The sequence below is a fragment of the Trachurus trachurus genome (genome assembly GCF_905171665.1).
Source record: "Trachurus trachurus genome assembly, chromosome: 11".
NCBI classification, from domain to species: Eukaryota; Metazoa; Chordata; class Actinopteri; order Carangiformes; family Carangidae; genus Trachurus; species Trachurus trachurus.
Genome location: NC_139904.1, coordinates 5,797,914 through 5,816,807, shown reverse-complemented (window position 1 = coordinate 5,816,807; position 18,894 = coordinate 5,797,914). Strand labels below are relative to the sequence as shown.

General features: G+C 41.6%; 1 protein-coding gene across 1 annotated transcript in view; it reads right to left on the bottom strand.

Annotated features, from left to right (window-relative positions):
* Positions 1–915: 915 nt before the first annotated feature.
* dbpa (D site albumin promoter binding protein a) overlaps positions 916–18,894 on the bottom strand; it is a 35,305-nt gene continuing 17,326 nt past the window's right edge. The window contains exons 4-5 of the mRNA XM_083982711.1: positions 5,578–5,831; positions 916–3,214 (exon numbers count right to left, since the gene is read on the bottom strand). Of these exons, the coding sequence (XP_083838837.1) occupies positions 2,999–3,214; positions 5,578–5,831 (470 nt within the window). The 3' untranslated portion in view covers positions 916–2,998. The remainder of the gene's footprint in view (positions 3,215–5,577; positions 5,832–18,894) is intronic.

Here is an 18,894-nt window from a genome sequence, read left to right as displayed (position 1 = left end):
ACAGCATTAGATTTATATCATAAAAGCTGCCGTTAAATGCATATTTAAAAGCAGTGTTAACCTGGTTTTCCATTGTGAGAGTGCAATCTACTAATGTAGAACATTAACTTTTCTCTGTCTGAGCTAATCCAAATCCTCAATTCACTGAGAAACAGTTAACATGTGATCTGTGGGTTTGTGGGAAATGGTGTTTGTTAAATTCCGCAAAAAAGATAAATGACATTAACGGATATAACACAGAGGCTGCATTTTTAGCTAGCCTATTAGCATAGTTACAAATGCCAATGTGATTTAAAAGAGATTTTCATATGGTAGGCCTATAAACTTTTGGGGGTTATCACATTTCATACACAGCAATGTTAGTTAGCTAGCCTTAGCTAACAATTTTAATTATCTAACTTAAACTAGCAGTCAATGAAATCTGCTAGCGACACCGTCATATTAAAGAGATGGCTCGGAATTTTAAGCGGTCGTTAGGGTCTGCTATTGTTACCGTAGTGACCACAGAGTTCTAGAACCCACAGCATAGCAACAGTAACTAGGGAGGGTGGAGCTTAGCGAACAGTCGGACAGTTGGTCTGAGGAGAACGTTTTTGTAAAGGAAAAACCATAACGATAAAAACCCAACGGCTCTGGAAAGGTTCGCCAACAGAAAGAGTAAAATATAACCCCCACCCTCCCCCCCTCCATCAAAAAAAATTAAACAAATAAATCAATCAATCCACAAATTCTGCGATTGGATCAAAGACATTTTTTGCGTGTTTTTTTTTTAATACGTGTATTTAATACCTCAGACAAAAACACCTGAGAAAAAACTGACAAAATGATTCCAATGGGTTTTTCTGTAATATATTCAATTATGTATATTACAACTATAATCACATAATTCAAGCATATATCATATACACATATATATCTAGTGAGAGAATAGTTTAATATTCAATAGTACAGTTGTATGGTACAGTAGCAGTAGGGTGCATTTCTCGTTTCTCATTGGGTAAAGTTTGAAGGAGAGGTATAGACAAGTGTTTGTGTGTAAATCTATATACGATTTATCAATACAATATGCAACAAAAGAAAGAAAAATAAACTAAAAGGAAGGAATAAAAGACAAAGAAAGGGTATAGGCAGTTCAGTACTGTGTTTGAGATGGTGGAAGTGTTTTATTATGTGTGTATGTGTGTATGTGTGTGTGATCATGGGTTTGTATGTGTTTGTGTGCGTCAGGTGAAGGATCGGATCAGATCAGCACCAAAGAAGTCCATAACAACATCAACAACAACAATAAGGGTTAAAACCTGGGTGAGGACTGTGCATGTGTGTGTGTGTGTAATATGTGTGTGTTTGTTTGTTCTGTTGTGTGTCTGCATGCTGAAGGTTTCAGTCACTGTTCAAATCTGGGCAAATCAACCCTAAACCAGTTAGCATTTCATTTTTGCACTTCCTGGACAGATCGAGGAGTAAACAGAGAGAGAAAGATTTGCAACCATGCCGTGTTATTATTAACAACAACAACAACTGTGTGTGTCTGAGTGTGTGTACAGTGTGTGAGCAGTGCAAGTTCACCCAACTGAACGCAAAACCTGCCAGCGAAATTCTCCACCTTATTTATTCTCAAACATCTGCTCACATCCAGCTGCTCTGATGGCTAATTACTTCCCGGTTTTTTCTCTCTCTTTTTCTCCTTCATCTTCAAAAATAAAAGCCCTGCGATTATTATTATAAGAAAAAAAAAAAAAAAAATCAGAATCAGACACGGAAAAGAGAAGAGAACAAATCAAGTAAGTGTTTTTGAACGAGCCCACAAAGAAAAACAAAAAAAACACAAACAATTTCTTTTAAAACTATACAATTTGTGTTTCACCGTCTTCCTCCAACGACTCCCCCCCCCCCTCCCCCCGCCGCCCCCTCTTCCCTCCCACACCGAAAACAATCGTTACTAAGATACCTCGCCTCGTCTCATACACCGTGTGAAATACCTGATTCAACCGTGATACATTCTCTGTTTCGCCTCCGCCTCCTCCGCCTATAACCTGCTCCGTGAAATCGAAAATAGATTATTTGTTGTTTTTTTTAGCGATAAACAGCTGGGAGGAAAAGCGCTCCGTGTGGCCCCGTGACTGTCCAGCTAACAGCCCCTCCCCGCCCCATATATAAAATATACAAAAGATTATCTCCAAAATCCTCCTCCTGACTATCTCTGCTAATAGAAAAATATACAATAATCCTATGTCAAAATCTCTTTGCGTTATGGACGAAAACCCTGCTCCTCTTCCCCCCTCCTCCTCTTCCTCCTCCTCCTCCTCCTCCTCTTTGCTGGACTAGTCTTGCCTTCCTGCCCAGTTCAAAAATATACATGTTTTATTTTTTTTGTCCTATTTATAGAAAAAATTACACATCTGACCTCTCCTGGCTTGTGTCCATGCCTTGAGCTTAAAAAGTGAGATTTCACTGGCATAATGTGAATTCAACACCCTGTTTGAACTGGCCGGAGCAGCACTAGGACGCACTACCTGCAAAAAAAAAACGCCGTGCGACACCGGGCGTAAAAGCACACAGCACCGAGGGTGACGTATATATTTATAAGCTGCCGAGGTGACACAAGGTGGTGATGATACAGTACGTTGTGTGGATTCAGCGAAGCAGCAAAGTACAAAGAGTCAAACTGGGAGGGGGGGGGGGAGAAAAATGGCGTCGCTGTGCTTTCCTGTCGTGACTTCCTGAAGCACAGTGGACGCGCTGCTTAGAAAAACAAAAAAATCAAACAAAAAAAACAAAAAAAAACACGCTCTTACGTCGTGTTTGCGCCCGGTGTCGCATGGCGCTTATTGCAGATCTACGCCAGCCTTCCCCCCTCGCCACTTCAACTAAAGTGCTGCTGTTGTTGGGTTGCCTTGTACCCTTTTCTCATCTCCTCTTTCCCCTCCCCCACCCCTCCCTTCCTCATTTTCCGCCTCTTTCTTCGTCTTCGTCGTCTTCGTCCTCTTCCTCTTCCGCCTCACAAGTCTCCGTTTCTGCTTTCGTACTTGTTGATGATGTTCCTGCAGCGGCCGAGCTCTTTCCTCATGTCGGCCACCTCCTGGCGAAGGGCGCCGTTCTCCCGCTCCAGGAAGGCGGCCCGCACCGAGATCTGGTTCTCCTTCAGCCGCCGGGCGTCCCGCGAGCGCTTCGCCGCCTCGTTGTTCTTGACGCGCCGGCTCCAGTACTTTTCATCCTGTCAACGGGGGCGACGGCGGTGTGGTATGTTGTTGGGGTGTGTGGGGGAAGAAGGAGGTGGGGAGAGGAGAGAGAGAGAGAGAGACAAAAACAAAAGGAGAGAGTGGGATGAGTTATGTGATGAGAGAGACAGGATGGTAGGAGAGGAGGAGGAGAAGCAGCGACAGCTCAATAATCATGACCATACAACATGAAAATACATGACATGACACATTTTTTGCAAGAAAACACTACGTATTATACAATACAATACAATAAGCAAGACAAATACTGATTTCTGATTGGCTGACAGGTCACTGCTTTGCAAATTACATCGGAAATCTTAATTTTTAGTTGAATCTGAATCGGTAACAAGTCGGAAAAGCAGCCATTTTGTTTGTTTGCTATTATTGTCGTTAGCATTGTTAGCTAATACCAGATGATAACAACGCACCAAGTGATAGTTTGCGTGCTAAAGAAGTTAAAACTAATGGCACATAAACATGACTAAGTAGCTGATAAACAGTGTGATGTTCAATGCTTTTTCACTATTGATGCCTAGGGCAGCCATCTTGGATTCAGAGCTTGGCGTGTTTCCAGGTTTCAGAGTTTTAATTTTAGACGTCAGAGGTTGTTTCTGATGACGCAGCCGAATGGGAATGTGGAAAATCAGACTCCCAAGTTCTTACGCATCTTAAATTCCACTTGGCACAGCACAAGATTGTAAAGTGGTCCTGAAGTCTAGAGAAGAGCTACAGTATAGGAGCGTCATCCATTAGTTGGCAACCAAGGGGAGTTGCGTAGTACTCCTTTAAACTGCCTTTAACATTAATACACTTCAAGATTTTCTCATCCTAAATGAAATAATGGACTCCCCCCCACGCGTTACTTTCTTATATCTGAACACCTCCTTCTGTTTAATTGTGTGAGGCACATTAAAGCTTTTAGTTGCATTAAGAGGCAATGAAACACTCAAACTCAGACACTTAGAGACGCAAACACACAGTGATCAGAGCTTTACATGTACAAAAGACCTGGACGTCAGATAACCGCAGGTAAATTTAATACTTTTCATCTAGAGCTGGAACAGTAAAGATGTGAAAACTGTATTAATGCGTCTTTATGAAGAGGCTCCTGGTCTTAATGCAGCTGTACAGTGGATCCCTGCTGAGCTGCTCAGCTGAATGAATAAATACTCTGCAGTTCAAACCCCTGCAGCCTCACAAAACTCTCTGCAGCGTTGTTTTTCGGGGCATGAAACGAAACGTGTTGGCTGATGTCGGTCTCAGGAGAACACGGGATTGGAAAACGACAGCGATGTTGTGTTGTGTTCAACTTTTGGACTTTTGGCTGCAAAATAGAGATTAAACCATGTAGAGATCTGACGGTGGAGGGTTTTAAACCGGTGTAAACAGATTTTATTTTATAAAATGTGCGTGAAAATGATGTTGTGACCTGCAGGAGCAGAATCTAAATGGAGAACCTCACGTTTGAGGAGCTGCTGAGTAATCCCAGCTTCGGTCAGAGATCGTTTATCCAAACCTGTGTACGGATGATTTATAAAAAAAAAGCAGCTCCAGTGCTGAACACTAAAGGTCCGTCTCTCTCCGTAAATAACAAATGCCTCCGGAGCTGCAGCTGCTTTCTGCTGAACTATGAAAGCAGCAGTCATTGATCAGAGCCCAGTGAACAGGATTGTTGGGCTCAACAACAAGCACTGAAACCAGCAAACATCAAGCTCCTTTGGTTTTTTCCCCTCATTACAAAGAGCTTTGACTCGATGAAGTGCAAGGTTTTGCCTGTTTATCTTTAGAAAACATTAAAGTGAATATTTGTTTTCTTGTGAAGCTTGACTCTGCTTCTGTCTGAGTCTCAAAAAACATTATTTTCCTACGACAAGCAGCAAAATGTACCGGTGCTTTTATAACGTTTAAATATTTAAACCTGCTTCCTACAGAAATTTCCTGCGAAAAGAGTCTGTAACTTAAAATTGTGGGGGAAAAAAACTCTGCAGTGGAAGCTCAATAATTAATGTTTTTTAGAGGGAATATGCCTTAAAGCACTGATGTTAAGTTGATTTTAAATTGAAATCTCCTAGCTTTAATAGCAGATCATTATTTACCGTAACATATATATAACTTGAAATAATAGTAGAAAAATCTTTGCTGCTTTGAGATGTTATTAAGACGATGATTTTAGTGCCTTTTCACCATTAAACAAAGTACTTTTTTTTAAATAAATGTTTCTAATATTAGCTTTTACTTTGAAGTGGCACTAAAATCTTAATCTAATCATTTCCCCTGTGAGCCATCAGCATGTGAAACACAGTCAGACGCCCATCTTTCAGTGAATAAGAGCTATGAATTGTGGGAGATGTTTTACCTTCGCCTCGTTGGGGACCAGCATCTTTCGGGCCTTCTTGATCATGGGCTGAGGCTTCAGCTCCTCGTCGGAGAAGCGGTGCCGCCGCGGGTCGAAGGCCTCCTGGCCCGGCACGCTGGACAGCGCCAGGTCCGCCGGGTCGGGGTCGAAGTTCACCATGACGTCGTTGCCGCCGTTGGAGGCCGCCGGGGGCCCGGGGGGTCCCGGAGGACAGGTGGAGGACGGTGACTGGTCCTGAGGCACCGACTGTCCACCTGAGGAGAGGAGGAGAGGAGAGAGAGGATCGATACAGATCATTAAAAACGTGTTGAAACAAACCACAGTCACAGTCTGCTTTGTTAATAATACCAATATGTGGCAGCCAGATCAATAAAACCACGTAAGAGGAGAGAGAGACAGCGGGTTAATTATGGTCAGAGATGGACAGAGTACTCAACCCCAGTACTTGAGTAAGAGTACACACTGCAAAAACCCCAAATCTTTCCAAGAATATGTGTCTTATTTCTTGTCAAAATGTCTAATTTCTAGTCAAAACTAATCTCTTTCCAATTAAAATAAGACTCATCACCTAAAAATGAACTTGTTTTTAGATAATTTTCACTTGTTTCAAACTAATTTTCATTTGAAATAAGTAGAAAAATCTGCCAGTGAAAGCAGGTTTTTTGATCTTGTAATAGGAAAGAAAAACTTGCTCCACTATCAGATTTTTCTGATTTTTTCCTAAATGAATTTAAGGACCTTTTAACTTTTAACTTGTTTCTGAGAACGAACTCTTTGAAACCAGCTGCACTGATGTGCTGCTTTTAGGGGTTAGGGTTTCCTTCTTTGACAAACACAGCTTGTGTCCAATAGGATTTTAGAAAAAAGAAGAAAAAAAAAAAAGAGCAGACCTGAAAGTAACAAGTACTTTTCAGCCTTCCTAGAAATTAACTCGAGTAAAAGTAAAAATATTTGTCTTGGAAATGTATTCAAGTAAGAGTAATAAGTACCAAAGAAATCTAATACTCAAGTAAAGTACAAATCCTCTGGATATGTACTTAAGTACAGTACTCAAGTAAATTTACTCCGTTACTGTCCACCACTGGTCATGGTTCTGTTTCCACCGATCCGTCCGTTCACATGTAATAAAACACAGACTCAGCAGGACCGGCTTTAATTGCTCGTTTAGCCGACCAATCACCATCATCTAATTTTAGTTTTATCTGCAGATTAGAGCCCATCTGCCTTCACTGAGCAACGCTCACATGACAGAGCCGACGCCTGCTCTAATCTACCAGCAGCTCAAAGACCAGCGGCTTCTGGAAAACCTTTAATTAAACTAATTTTTTCTACGTTTAATGTACTTGCACAGCAGCGACCGTCCTGGTGTCAGGTCATTATTATTGTCTCATGTCCAACACCTTCAAATTCTCATAACCAAAAACTACATCTACTAGTTACTAGTTACTGAACTTAACCAACAGGAACTATTCAAACTACAATTAACCATTTTCTTATGGAAATAATGAATAATGCACCTATTGTACCCACTTTTACATGAGCATACTAAAATATTTCACATGTATATACACAAGTTTTCACTGTGATAATCACAACTGACATTTAACATGAAAGGTATAAACTCAGTTTCATGCAAAAATGCAGCATTACAACCAAATTAACAACAATAATAGTAAGAATAATTTTTAATTTATTGCTCAGGTGTCTTTTACTGCAGTGATAGAGCATAATAACATATTAAGGAGGCTGGTGTCATTTTAAGGAGCCACTATCACACTAATAAATAAACAAACATAAAGAGCTTTGATGATTCATGATGTTTTTAAGTTCATATTTACATTAAAAGATCAATTTAACACATCACCACGTGTAGTTTATTTGCATTTATTATCAAATATCTATGTTATTTCTGGTCTTATGTCTATTCTAAGCTCATCGCTGACACATCAGGGCCTTGGTGTATGTGTGTGTGAGGTGATTGTGTGTATCAGCAGCAGTAGCTGTGTGTGTGTGTGTGTGCAGGATCTGATCTAAAGCAGGTGATGTCATCGGTTTGACTGTTTGAAAATCCCACACAGGTCGGCGCTCCCGGAGAGCTGGAGTGGTGCTCAACCACTTTCCATCCAGAGGCCTCTATCAGTCACATGTGCAGCACACACACACACACACACACACACACACACACACACACACACACACACACACACACACACACACACACACACACACACACACACACACACACACACACTGCTGCTTTGAGCCAAGAGTGAGGCTCGTCAGATGAGTTGACCGTAAAGAGGATTACCCTATAGACAATATGTTCACATTTAATTCAAACCACTGATTGAAGGAGGGAAAGTAAACATGTTTTCTTTTTTTTACCTCCTCCAATCTCTCTCTCTTTTTTCTTAATTACATCTCCACGGTGACCCTTCGTCTCAACAAACAAGCAGCATCTCTCTCCCCCCACCGCCACCATCACCATGAGTCGCTGCAGTGACGGCGTTTCACCACCAGGTGTCAGTATTGAGCCAGAAACGCTGCGCCGAGGGCAGCGGGTTCACATCATGCTGGATGTACAACAAGCAGGAAAGATCAGGTTTTTGTGTTTAACCCTTTGCGGTGCAGGATGCGAGGGAAGGAGCTGCTCGACGCACGGAGCGAAATCACACAGGAATCTGATCCGGAATCAGCCCGTTTGAATAAAAATACTCCACTATTACAAGACAACACTTTGCTTTCATGGTTCAATCCCAGTGGGGTTGACTAAATATAAACATCTATGCACTGGGGATGAAATAAACATGCAAGTACATGGTGTTTTGGTTAAATATCACATCTGCGAGAACAGAAGAACCGGTTCTAGTAATTCCTGGATTCCTTGTAGTAAATCATGTGACAGTGGATGTGAAATCAGCTCCTCGATGTTTTTCACCCTGCAGCTACACTATGTTAGCGAGAGCGGCTTTTGTGAATGTCACAGAAAAGACCCCAGAATAGAAACGACTCCATTTTCAGTCGCCTTCTCTCCCTCTCTAAAAAAAAAAAAAAGAGGGGGAAAAAAAAGAAAAACAGCTGTTAACCAGGCAGCTGGTCTAGAGGACAAGTTTCCCAACGTTTCCTCTTTGCAGCAGAAAACGTGAGTTAGCTGAGGAAATTATCCAGAACCAGCAGAGTCGACTATTGTGGCAGCTTTTTTTTTTTTTTTTGTGAGGAGCTTTTTTGGAGCTCCAGGCTCCGAGCCACAGATTATAAATAACCACAGAGCTGGTGACCAATATCGACTGAATCAGTGGTGGAAAGATTTCACATACTTGAGCAAATCAAACAAAAGGACTCGTTTATAGAAAATAAAACTCGAGAGAGAGAAAGAGAGATCTAAAATCCCTCTGAGTGAAGATGATCTACGTCTTTAATTTGGTTTCAAGTCATTCATGCGTTTTTTTTGTCAAGTGACAGAAGAAGCTGCGTTCCTTTGTGCGAACAACGCGTTCAGTAGAAAACCTGGAGATGTCAGTCACTCACAGCAGCACCACTGACACTGATGTGCTACTTGACTTGCCGCTGTGAGCTGTCACTCATCTTTATTGTGCGCGTCGACCACAATACCACAAACCAAATCCTCTACGGGCTCGGAGAAATCAAGCTGACGCTCCGTGGCAGAGGGGGGGAGGAGGAGGGAGGAGAGAGAAGGGGAAAGAGAGGGGTTGAAATACAGCAACCCCTCGAACTCCAGCTGAAAACACTCAACTTTTACACACGCAGTGACCCGGAGTGGGGAAACTCTGAGGTTATAAATGTTGTAAATGTTTTTTTTTCGTTTGTTTTTTTCTTTCTCGAACTCCTGATAAAATCTCCTTACGACTGTGTTTACATCCAGTCGTTTGACTCCTCTGGGGTTTTGATCTGCTTTTATGAAAAACCCACGAGGACCGGAGGAAACTCAACAGTCGCCTACACGTTTACAGCCTTTGTTTTGCCAAATGGGAGTCGTGACATACTGAGTAAAAATATAACCCACATTTCCTACTTGAATCTAACAACACAGGGTATATCTGAATATGTTTCTCTCCCCAGCTGAGAGCTCAGAATTACATAACCCTCAGAGTGACATGAATGCATCACCCTACTCTGCTGTTATTATCCTTAATCGTTGCTTTTCTGCAACACAGAGTGGAAAAGTTGACTTTTTTCTGTTTTTTTTTTGGTGTGTATATTTCAGTTTCCCTGTGCTCAGCTGCAATCAAACAGGAGCCGGTAAACAAATGTCACATGGACCCACAGAGTACTGTAGCCCTGTTTACCGGTCGCACAGTTTTGGCGATCTGTTGGACATTTTGGCAGAAGAGACAAAAAGAAAAAAACTGATTAAAATTCCTGTTCAATTTTCCAGCCAGTGCCTGTGCGTTGTTGTCTGGTGCCATCGCTGTTTGTCTCATAACAAACGAACTGAACTCCACAAGCTGCCACAGCTCAACAAGAAAACTGGGATGTCGACACAGCTACGGAAAGACTGGATGAAGTAAAGTTATACCGACTTCACCAAACTTCGATCTGTGCATCAATGTCACATGTTAAACCTACGTAGGTTGAGAGTGTGTTGGTAAAAAACGAAGCTAAGGAGACAGTTCACCAATAAACAAAAGAATAGAGAAGGTAAAACTTTACTCCGACCATCGGCCAATCAATAACCAATACTAATCTGTACCAAACTTGCCATCTTGTTGATCACCAGCTCTTTGAACAAGGTTGAGGACAAGTACATAGAGTAGGCTATTCACCACTAGTAGGGATGAGAGTTGGTAGGATTTCATTGGTACCATCATTGGTTCTGCTCATCAATCAAATCCGATCCATTTATTGATCGATTCCTGTGGATTTCCTGCAGGTTTTCAATGGCAGCACCTCTGTTTGATTTTGACGTTCATTAATATCAATGGGCAACCAATGATTTTACTTGCACAGTGTGACCACGGTCGGTCGGCAACATCCAACGCCATCTTGGAGTTGTTTTGAGTGCACAAAATCCACCTGGGAAAAACACTGCTGGTGTTTCCACACATGTTGGTTTCGCATGCTACTGTACGTGGAGGAACTAAGTGGAAAGCATCAATAAGGGAATCGTAGTTAACGATGTCAATGGACTGAACCAGTTGGAGCAGATTCTTGTTTTGAGTACTACTGTATGTCGTATGAAGTATCCAATCATGTCGATACAGCTGTTTCTGAGCAATGGTATGGACCTGTTTGTATTGTTTGTTAAGTGGATGTATGTGTTTTTATTGGGTGGCAAAGCAGTTTCCCCTCGGGGATCAATAAAGTTTTCTATCCTATCCTATCCTTGTTTCCCTTCCTTGATCATAGGCGAGAGGTTTAAAGGTGATTAGTGGTGAGAAGACCAATCTGAGACTCTGGGACTGGACCACTGACGACTTGGACTGGTAACCTGAAGGTAAAGGCTGTTTTAGCTAGCGCTGCTGCTCTTAGATTCACCACATGGAAACGATCCACAGACTGATCAACAGCTCTTTCATGACTCTAACATGTCAGCATTGCTTTTTTGTTTTTTTTGATGCAGCTTCAGCTCCTCGTTTTCTCATTTCCAGCCCGACCACACTGAGGATTTCCTGCTTCTCTTTGTGACGTGAACATGTTTGGACAGATGGTTGGACAATCTGAAGACAGACACCACGCTCGCTGTCCCCTTTAAAGCTCCATCCTGCATATTATGGCATCTTATTGATCAAGCAGTTGATTGGGTAATCCATACAACTAACTGATACACGACTAGATTACAGGTTTAATACCGTCCATCCATCCATCCATGCATGCATGAATACGAACTGTACGCACATTTATGCAAACATTCATACAGTCGACATGAATCTCCCTACATGCATGTGCTGTTTACATTACCCATAATGCATGCAACGTATGTACCATAACTCCCTCCCTTCACCCCGCAGCCCCTTTATCCGTCCATACATCCTCCGGTCCATCTGTTTGAGGCAGCGACTCTATCAGATGAACTGCTGCCGGCTTGATCTGACTCTCTGGCAGCTGGACAGGGCTGATCCTGGATAAGTCTGCCCAGAGCTCCGTCCTAATAACAACCATTTTGGGCAAAAAGTTGAAACCGATCCAAGAACACGGCTCCCACTGCTGCCGGGTAAACAGTGGCCAAGCCGCGGCTTCGCTCTGGCTTCATTTCCTGTCTGTGAGCAGGGAGCCATTTGGAGGAAGCAAGCCACCGACTCTCTGTGCTTTCATTAATTTAGCTGAGATTATGTGGTTTTCTTCTCTCTCTCAGCCCGTCAGTCTGCTCATGTCTATGAATTCAGCTGCAAGGCTCAAACTCTCCATACACTCGTGTTATTTTTGGACCGAGCCAACATGACACTCAGGTAACACTTCACTCTGCAGGGTTTCTGTATTTTACCTGCAATTTCCTGGAAAGTTTCCTCATAATTTCCTGAATGCAGCTGTAAATGACAAAGACAATGTCCAAGGGAAATGGCACTTGTTCATGTTTTTTTTTTGTTTTTTTTTTAAGAAAACAAATCCTTCGCTACCAGACATTATTGATCTGCTTGTTCATATTAGTAAATATTGATTTAATTTACATTTATGATGTATGACAGTTCAGTTGAACGCTGAATTGCTTAAACTCATGAAGAAATTAAACACTCCTGTGCTATAAAATCTCACTATATGTCAATTCTGCTTATTGTCGACAGATCTAGTAATAAAATACCAAATAATTTCCTAGTTTTTCAAAGAATCTCCTGAGAAACTCCCGGGTAAAACCATAAACGTATTGTTATTTCTAACACAACCTTACTCAGAGGACACGTGCAAAGTGTCAAATATGTTCACAAACAACCAAACAAATCAGAATAAACAAGGAATAAAGTTTCTATCAATATTGTTTTCTCTGTAATCGGGACCAAACCATTTGGTTCGCTCCAGGAAACTTTTAAGAAATCATAAGGAGATTTCTGTTTTGATGAAAAACAAACTGTCTTCATCTTTTCTGTGAAATATTTTTGCCATTTTAACTAAACTCCAGGAAATTTCCAGGGAATTATCTTGACGTATGAAATAAAAAATCGCCGATGTATAAATCTAGACAATAAAAATATCCAACGTTTCTTTCAGAGCTGCTTCACTAAACCTCCCGTGTTAACGCCGACATACTCGGGAGTTTTCGGGCTCTTTGAACGTCTCGTTCTGTGAGATTCAAGGGCGTGAACGGTTTTTAGGAAATCAGAGACTTTGTGCGTCTCGTTCACATTCTCGTCAGGTCCAGAAAACCTGCAGCTGCTGAATCGTCTGAATTCTTCATCACTGGATCGACCTGAGGACCTGAGGTTTTGAGAAGCTTCTTAAAAGATCATTTAAAAAAGACAGATTTTCTTTTTTTTTTTTTTTCGGATTCTGTCCTTTAAAATCAAACAGCTTCTCTCTTCAGCGGCCATTTTGTTGCGGTGTTGTGGGACCATCACAGGGGAGAAGCAGAGACGCCCACACAGGCCCGAAATAGACGAGCTGAGGTTTGAGAGTCAGGTGAGCAACTCTTCCTCTTGACTAAACGCTCACTTGATCTAACTTTACTTTCACTTGATCCGCCCACACGTCAAACCAACGACCAACGCAACAAACCTGCTGCTGCTGCTGAGAGAGAAACAACGGCATTTTGGGAAATGTAGGAAACTAAAAAACCTGAAGTAGGAGGTAAAATAAAGACACAAACGTCGTAATCGAAGCTCTCACCTTCTGTTTGAGCCTTTTCCTGTTTCACTATCATACATAATAAATGGAAACAATGCAATTACCAGCAGAGTGGTAATTATGCTAATTATACAAGGACAGAGCAGAACAATTAACTTCCATTCTGATTACTGTAATTGAGCAGATTCGTGTGAACTTTTTTCTGCCGTTTTTAAGTCACTTATTTTCTTCCTCGGTGACTTTTCATTAAAGTCGAGCACCTCGCCAAGTTTTAAACTGTAATTACCGGCTCCATTAGCTCTGAAACAGACACAGTCCGGCCGACTCCTCTCCGTCTGAATGGTTTTTATTTCAGCCTTTACTCCGACTCAGTAGGAGCTCGACCACATTTTTAGCTTTTATTGATGTTAAAACTGGGATTTTCATATATAAAACAAACTATTTTTGGTTTATTTGTTGGTTTTCAGACAATGGAGGAACTAATAAGATGATGCTCTAGTCAGAAATGTGGTTTTCTTTCACATTATTGCATCACTACTTGTGGCCAATATGATTAATTATCAATATTTCTATTGTGATTGTGAGTTTTATTCAAAGTTATAGCATCTGAGACCGTTACTATGGCTTCAAACTTCAACATAAACACAATCCTTTCTTTATTTGTCGATATCAATATCTGTAAATAATACTAATATTATTGATCTTAGCGGTAATGCTAACAGACTGTTATGTGTTTAAATCTTGCAGCAGCAGTATAAGTATGAATATTATCAGTACCAGCAGATACACCAGTACTACTAGTACTAACAGCCATAGTAGTATTATTGTATGTCCACCAGCAGCAGCAGCAGCAGCCGTAGCCGTGGCGATGAGATGTGAACATGAACCGTGAGCAGCTGTTTGTGCCAAACAGAAAAACAGGATCATGTGATGTGATATAGGAAGCGTGTTACATAACGAGGGTCCACTCCCTGTAACATAAACACTGGGGCAGGTCCTCGAACGCCTCACGATGCTGCTGCTGCCTCCATGTTTAACTTCACTACTGCTTCACTTCAGACCTTCCTCTCTGATATCTGATCCATTATTAATCAATAACCTTTATGATTAATTCGTTTTTGAGTCTAGAATATAGAAAACATGTGGAGATACTTGTGGCTATTTCCATTTTATGCTACTTTTTATGCTACACTTTTAACATTATTAAATGCAGTTTGTTTAAGTTTACAAAATAAAAACTTAATGAACTTATGAAACACAAACTTTTTAGTGAGAGTGTAGGTTTGTCTCCTGGTCACGTCACAACTTTAACAAATCATTAAAAAAAAATAGTACAAATATTTTCTAGCTTTACACACAAACACTTGTAAATGGACATTGTGATCTTTTAAATAAAGTTTGGGATTTTTCAATGTGTTATTTTTAATCTTTAGTTTGACTAGTGTTAGTATAGGATTTGTTTTTATGGATGTGGTTGGTTTATGATGCAAACTAAAACAAAAATAAGAATAAGATATAAGAATTTTAAATATGTTTCATAAAAATAAAGTTTAACTCTCATGAAACCAGACTCGGATTTTATTTTTATCTCAGTTTACAGCATCTTCTACATCTGGTTTTTGTCTCAGCGTCATTACACATTACACAGATACACAGTCAGACACACACACACACACACAAACACACGGGCGTTCATGTACACACCCAGGCAGGCAGCTTGGACTCCCCTCTGCACACACAAACAAACACACCGTCAGGCACGTGCACATTCACATGAGTGTGCAGCTCTGACACACACACACACACACACACACACTAGAAACAATTCAGTCCAGGTGACACACCCCAGGAGTCTTGTTCCTTATGTCAACACACTGACTGGGAGTTATGTCACCGCTGATAGTAGTGGCCTCTCTCTCTCTCTGGACACATCACATGATCAGACATGTATAAGGACGAAGACGGCCGCGGCCACATGCTTAGAGGGGGTTTTGCAGTAGTTTACCCATAATGCCACAGTGTTAGTGTGTTTATTTTGTTGTGTGGAGGAAATGTGGACGAGCTGCACGGTCGGTGACGTTTCCTTTTAAAGCTGCAACGCGCTGCAGCAGGAGAGTCAAAGGTTCTAGTTTTATTACAGTACAGCTTGGTCTGTGCAGATTTATTATGTAGATCTGTTTTACTATTAAAATCAATGGAGGAATAAAAGGTTGTGGCGCGACGTGTCCTTAATGGTCGTATCCCTCCGCCGTCAACTCAGAATGACTCGAAACATGGCCACATCAAACAGCCAAATGGTTTTGAGGAACATCGTGATCTTTGACCTTATAAATATGTAGTTAAAAATCTTCTTCAAACCTCATAATTTTATCCTGTTGCATATTTGTGTTAAAGGGATAGTTCAACATTTTGGCAAATTGGCCCATTGCCATACAGTAATCCCTATAGTCATAGCAGTAGGTTTGTTACCTTTTAATTGTCGGTGCAAGCTGTTTTTAGAACGGCGGAGCAGAGCCGCAAGCTGCTCAGAGCTACACTATACGGAGGCTCATGGGATTTCTTGGTTTCCCTCATCAAATTCATCATCAAATACACAATCCAACAACTCCACAACACTCTGGTGGACAAGTTGTGACCTGCACATTCACCACGTTATGAGATAATAACAGAACGTTACCAGACAGGGTTGTTTTAGAGGTAAATGCAGAAACTGCTTGATGAAAAACTGTCCCTGAAGGCAACGCATATCAGCGGTTTTGCATGAATTTACAGACTCTGATACTATATGAAACCAGATTCGACCACTCTGCAAAAATGATCGATCAATAATCATTTAATCGTCCACTGTGACGATCAGGATGATTTTTTTTGTTTTTTTCACCATTCACACTTCAACGAGTCCCTAAATGAAAACGTGCTGTTGCCTGCAGCTGATTCGTCGATGCGGTGCGGTGCGTCACCGAGGTCTGGACGTGACCTTCAAGTGTTGTCATGCATCAACTGACACCCACAGCGCGCACACACACACACACACACACACACACACACACACACACACACACACACAGAGGACGCAACATTCACACACAACACTGACTGTTTTTTCTCTTAACCGTCGTCGCTGCAGAGAATCGGATGTAAACTACACACACATCCTGTCACACACACCGTCGATGTGTCCGAGACAAACAAAGGTCAAATTACTCTTATTTTTTTGTTGTTGTTGTTATCATTGAAGGTCATTTTCTCTTTTAGAAGCTGTGAACTAATCAATAACATCCACATCCGATCTGATCAAAGATCAAAGATCGAAGCTGTGGAGGGAGAAACTCGGCTGCTCAGGTTGGACGACTTGTTGAATCCAGGACGGAGTTGTTATTATGATTCTTAGTATTCATAATAATAAAATTATTATTAGCCTATAATTATATTTCATTTAATTTCATAATCTTTATTTAAACTCGGAGATATATTGAGGAGTAACCTCATTTACAATATAGCCGAGATGAAACACAAAACATATAAGGACAGAAGACAAGACATTTGAAACATACAAAAACATAACAGAATACCAGAATTTAAAGGGTAAATTGAAACATAGTTAAAAGCACGAGCAGTTAGAGGTAAAATAAGATGTAGTTATGGTTTTAAATCATTATTATTTCTGCACGTGCTGACTGGATCAATATGTGAACACTGTTTTTTTTTCTATCTATAAAAATCTGTTTTAAAATTCAATTAAAAACCCTCCTCTCTGTTTCTTTTTCCTTCTTCTCTTCTCTGCTTCGTCCTCTGTGTTTATTCGCTCTCTAATCTCCACTGCTTCCTCTCCCTCTCTCTCTCTATATCTCCCTCCACTTTCCTCTGTCCTCGCTCTCCCTCTTTTCCTCCTCCAGCCCCTCCCTTCCCCTCTCCCTCTCCCTCTCCCCCTCCTCCTCCTCCCCCTCTCCCTCCCTCCCTTTCTCTCCCTCTCTTGCATGCTGGCTCTCTCTCGCTCCAATACTTTCTGCAGCGGCACGTGAGGTGGCAGCCGCACATGGCCCGGGCGTGTGAGAGAGGGGAGGGAGAGAGAGAGAGAGGTTTCAAAACATGCAAAGCGAACACTCTTCTCTCTCTCTCTCTCTCTCTCTCTCTCTCTCTTCCCCCTCCAGAAGTGCCTCCCCCCCCCCCTCCTCCCCACCCCCCCCCCCCCCCCCTGTGCAGTGTTACAGAGTGCAGAGTCAGTGTCTCGTTTAACTCTTCCCTCTCCAGGATTAATCACGGCCCTGGATGTTAAATCACTGGACGCCTCAGCAGCAGCGGCTTTATCCTCGCTGCTCTCACTCTCTCACTCTCTCACTCTTCTCTTTTTTTTTTTTTTTTTTTTTTAAAGAGACAGGACGTCGCCTCGTCCTCCTCCTCGACAACAATGCACGGCAACAGATTCAGCTTTAAAGGGATAGTTCGACATTTTTGGCAAATTTAACCCATTGCCATAATCCCTATAGTCATAGCAGTAGGTTTATTTGTCGGTGCAAGATGTTTTTAGAACGGCGGAGCAGAGTCGTAAGCTGCTCAGAGCTACGCTACGTCAGAGGCTCATGGGATTTCTTGGTTTCCCTCATCAAATACACAATCCAACAACTCCACAACGCTCTGGTGGACAAGTTGTGACCTGCACATTCACCACGCTATGAGATAATAACACAACGTTACCAGACAGAGTTGTTTTGGAGGGAAATGCAGAGACTGCTTGATGAAAAACTGTCCTTGAAGGCAACGTGCATCAGCGGTTTTGCATGAATCTACCTCTAAAACGACTAAAATGCGTTTTGGAGTTGTTGTATTTGATGAGTTTGATGAGGGAAACCAAGAAATCCCATTAGCCTCCGTAGCGTAGCTCTGAGCAGCTCACGGCTCTGCTCTGCCGTTCTAAAAATAGCTTGCACCGACAATTAAAGGTAACAAACCTACTGCTATGACTATAGGGATTATAGCAATGGGCCAATTTGCCAAAATGTTGAACTATCCCTTTAATATGTGTGCGTGTATCAGATTTAAACTCCTCATGCATTAGGCTACGTATACACTCCTCCTTCTCCTTCCTGCAGGGTCAATCTATCTGGGATTCCTCTTGTCTAGACGCTGCGTTGGTGCTTTTTTTTTCACTTTCTGTTTGACGTGAAACAGTTGCACAGAATAAATCTCTTCATATGTGTCGTTCCTGTGCAGTAGTTTGACATTTTCTACAAACATTTTGATCTATTTTCAGTTTAGCCATGGGAGAAACCCCCCCCACACACACACACAAATAAAAGAGATAAAATTTATTTAACACCGCCAAAGCCACAATCTAAAAACCACAAAAGACTAAATCTCTGATCTCGATCTTCTCCCTCTGTCACAGCTTAATTAGATAATAAGAAATAATAAAATAAAACTAAAAAGCAGCGCAGCAGCAGCAGCAGCAGCAGCAGCAGCAGGGCTCGGGCCCCTTGAGTAAAGTGTGTTATACTTCAATTCTGTGTTTTCTGCAGCTGAGTGTGTTGGCACGTGGCGTTCATCATTATTCCTGCAAACAGACGCAGAACAAACACCACAGTG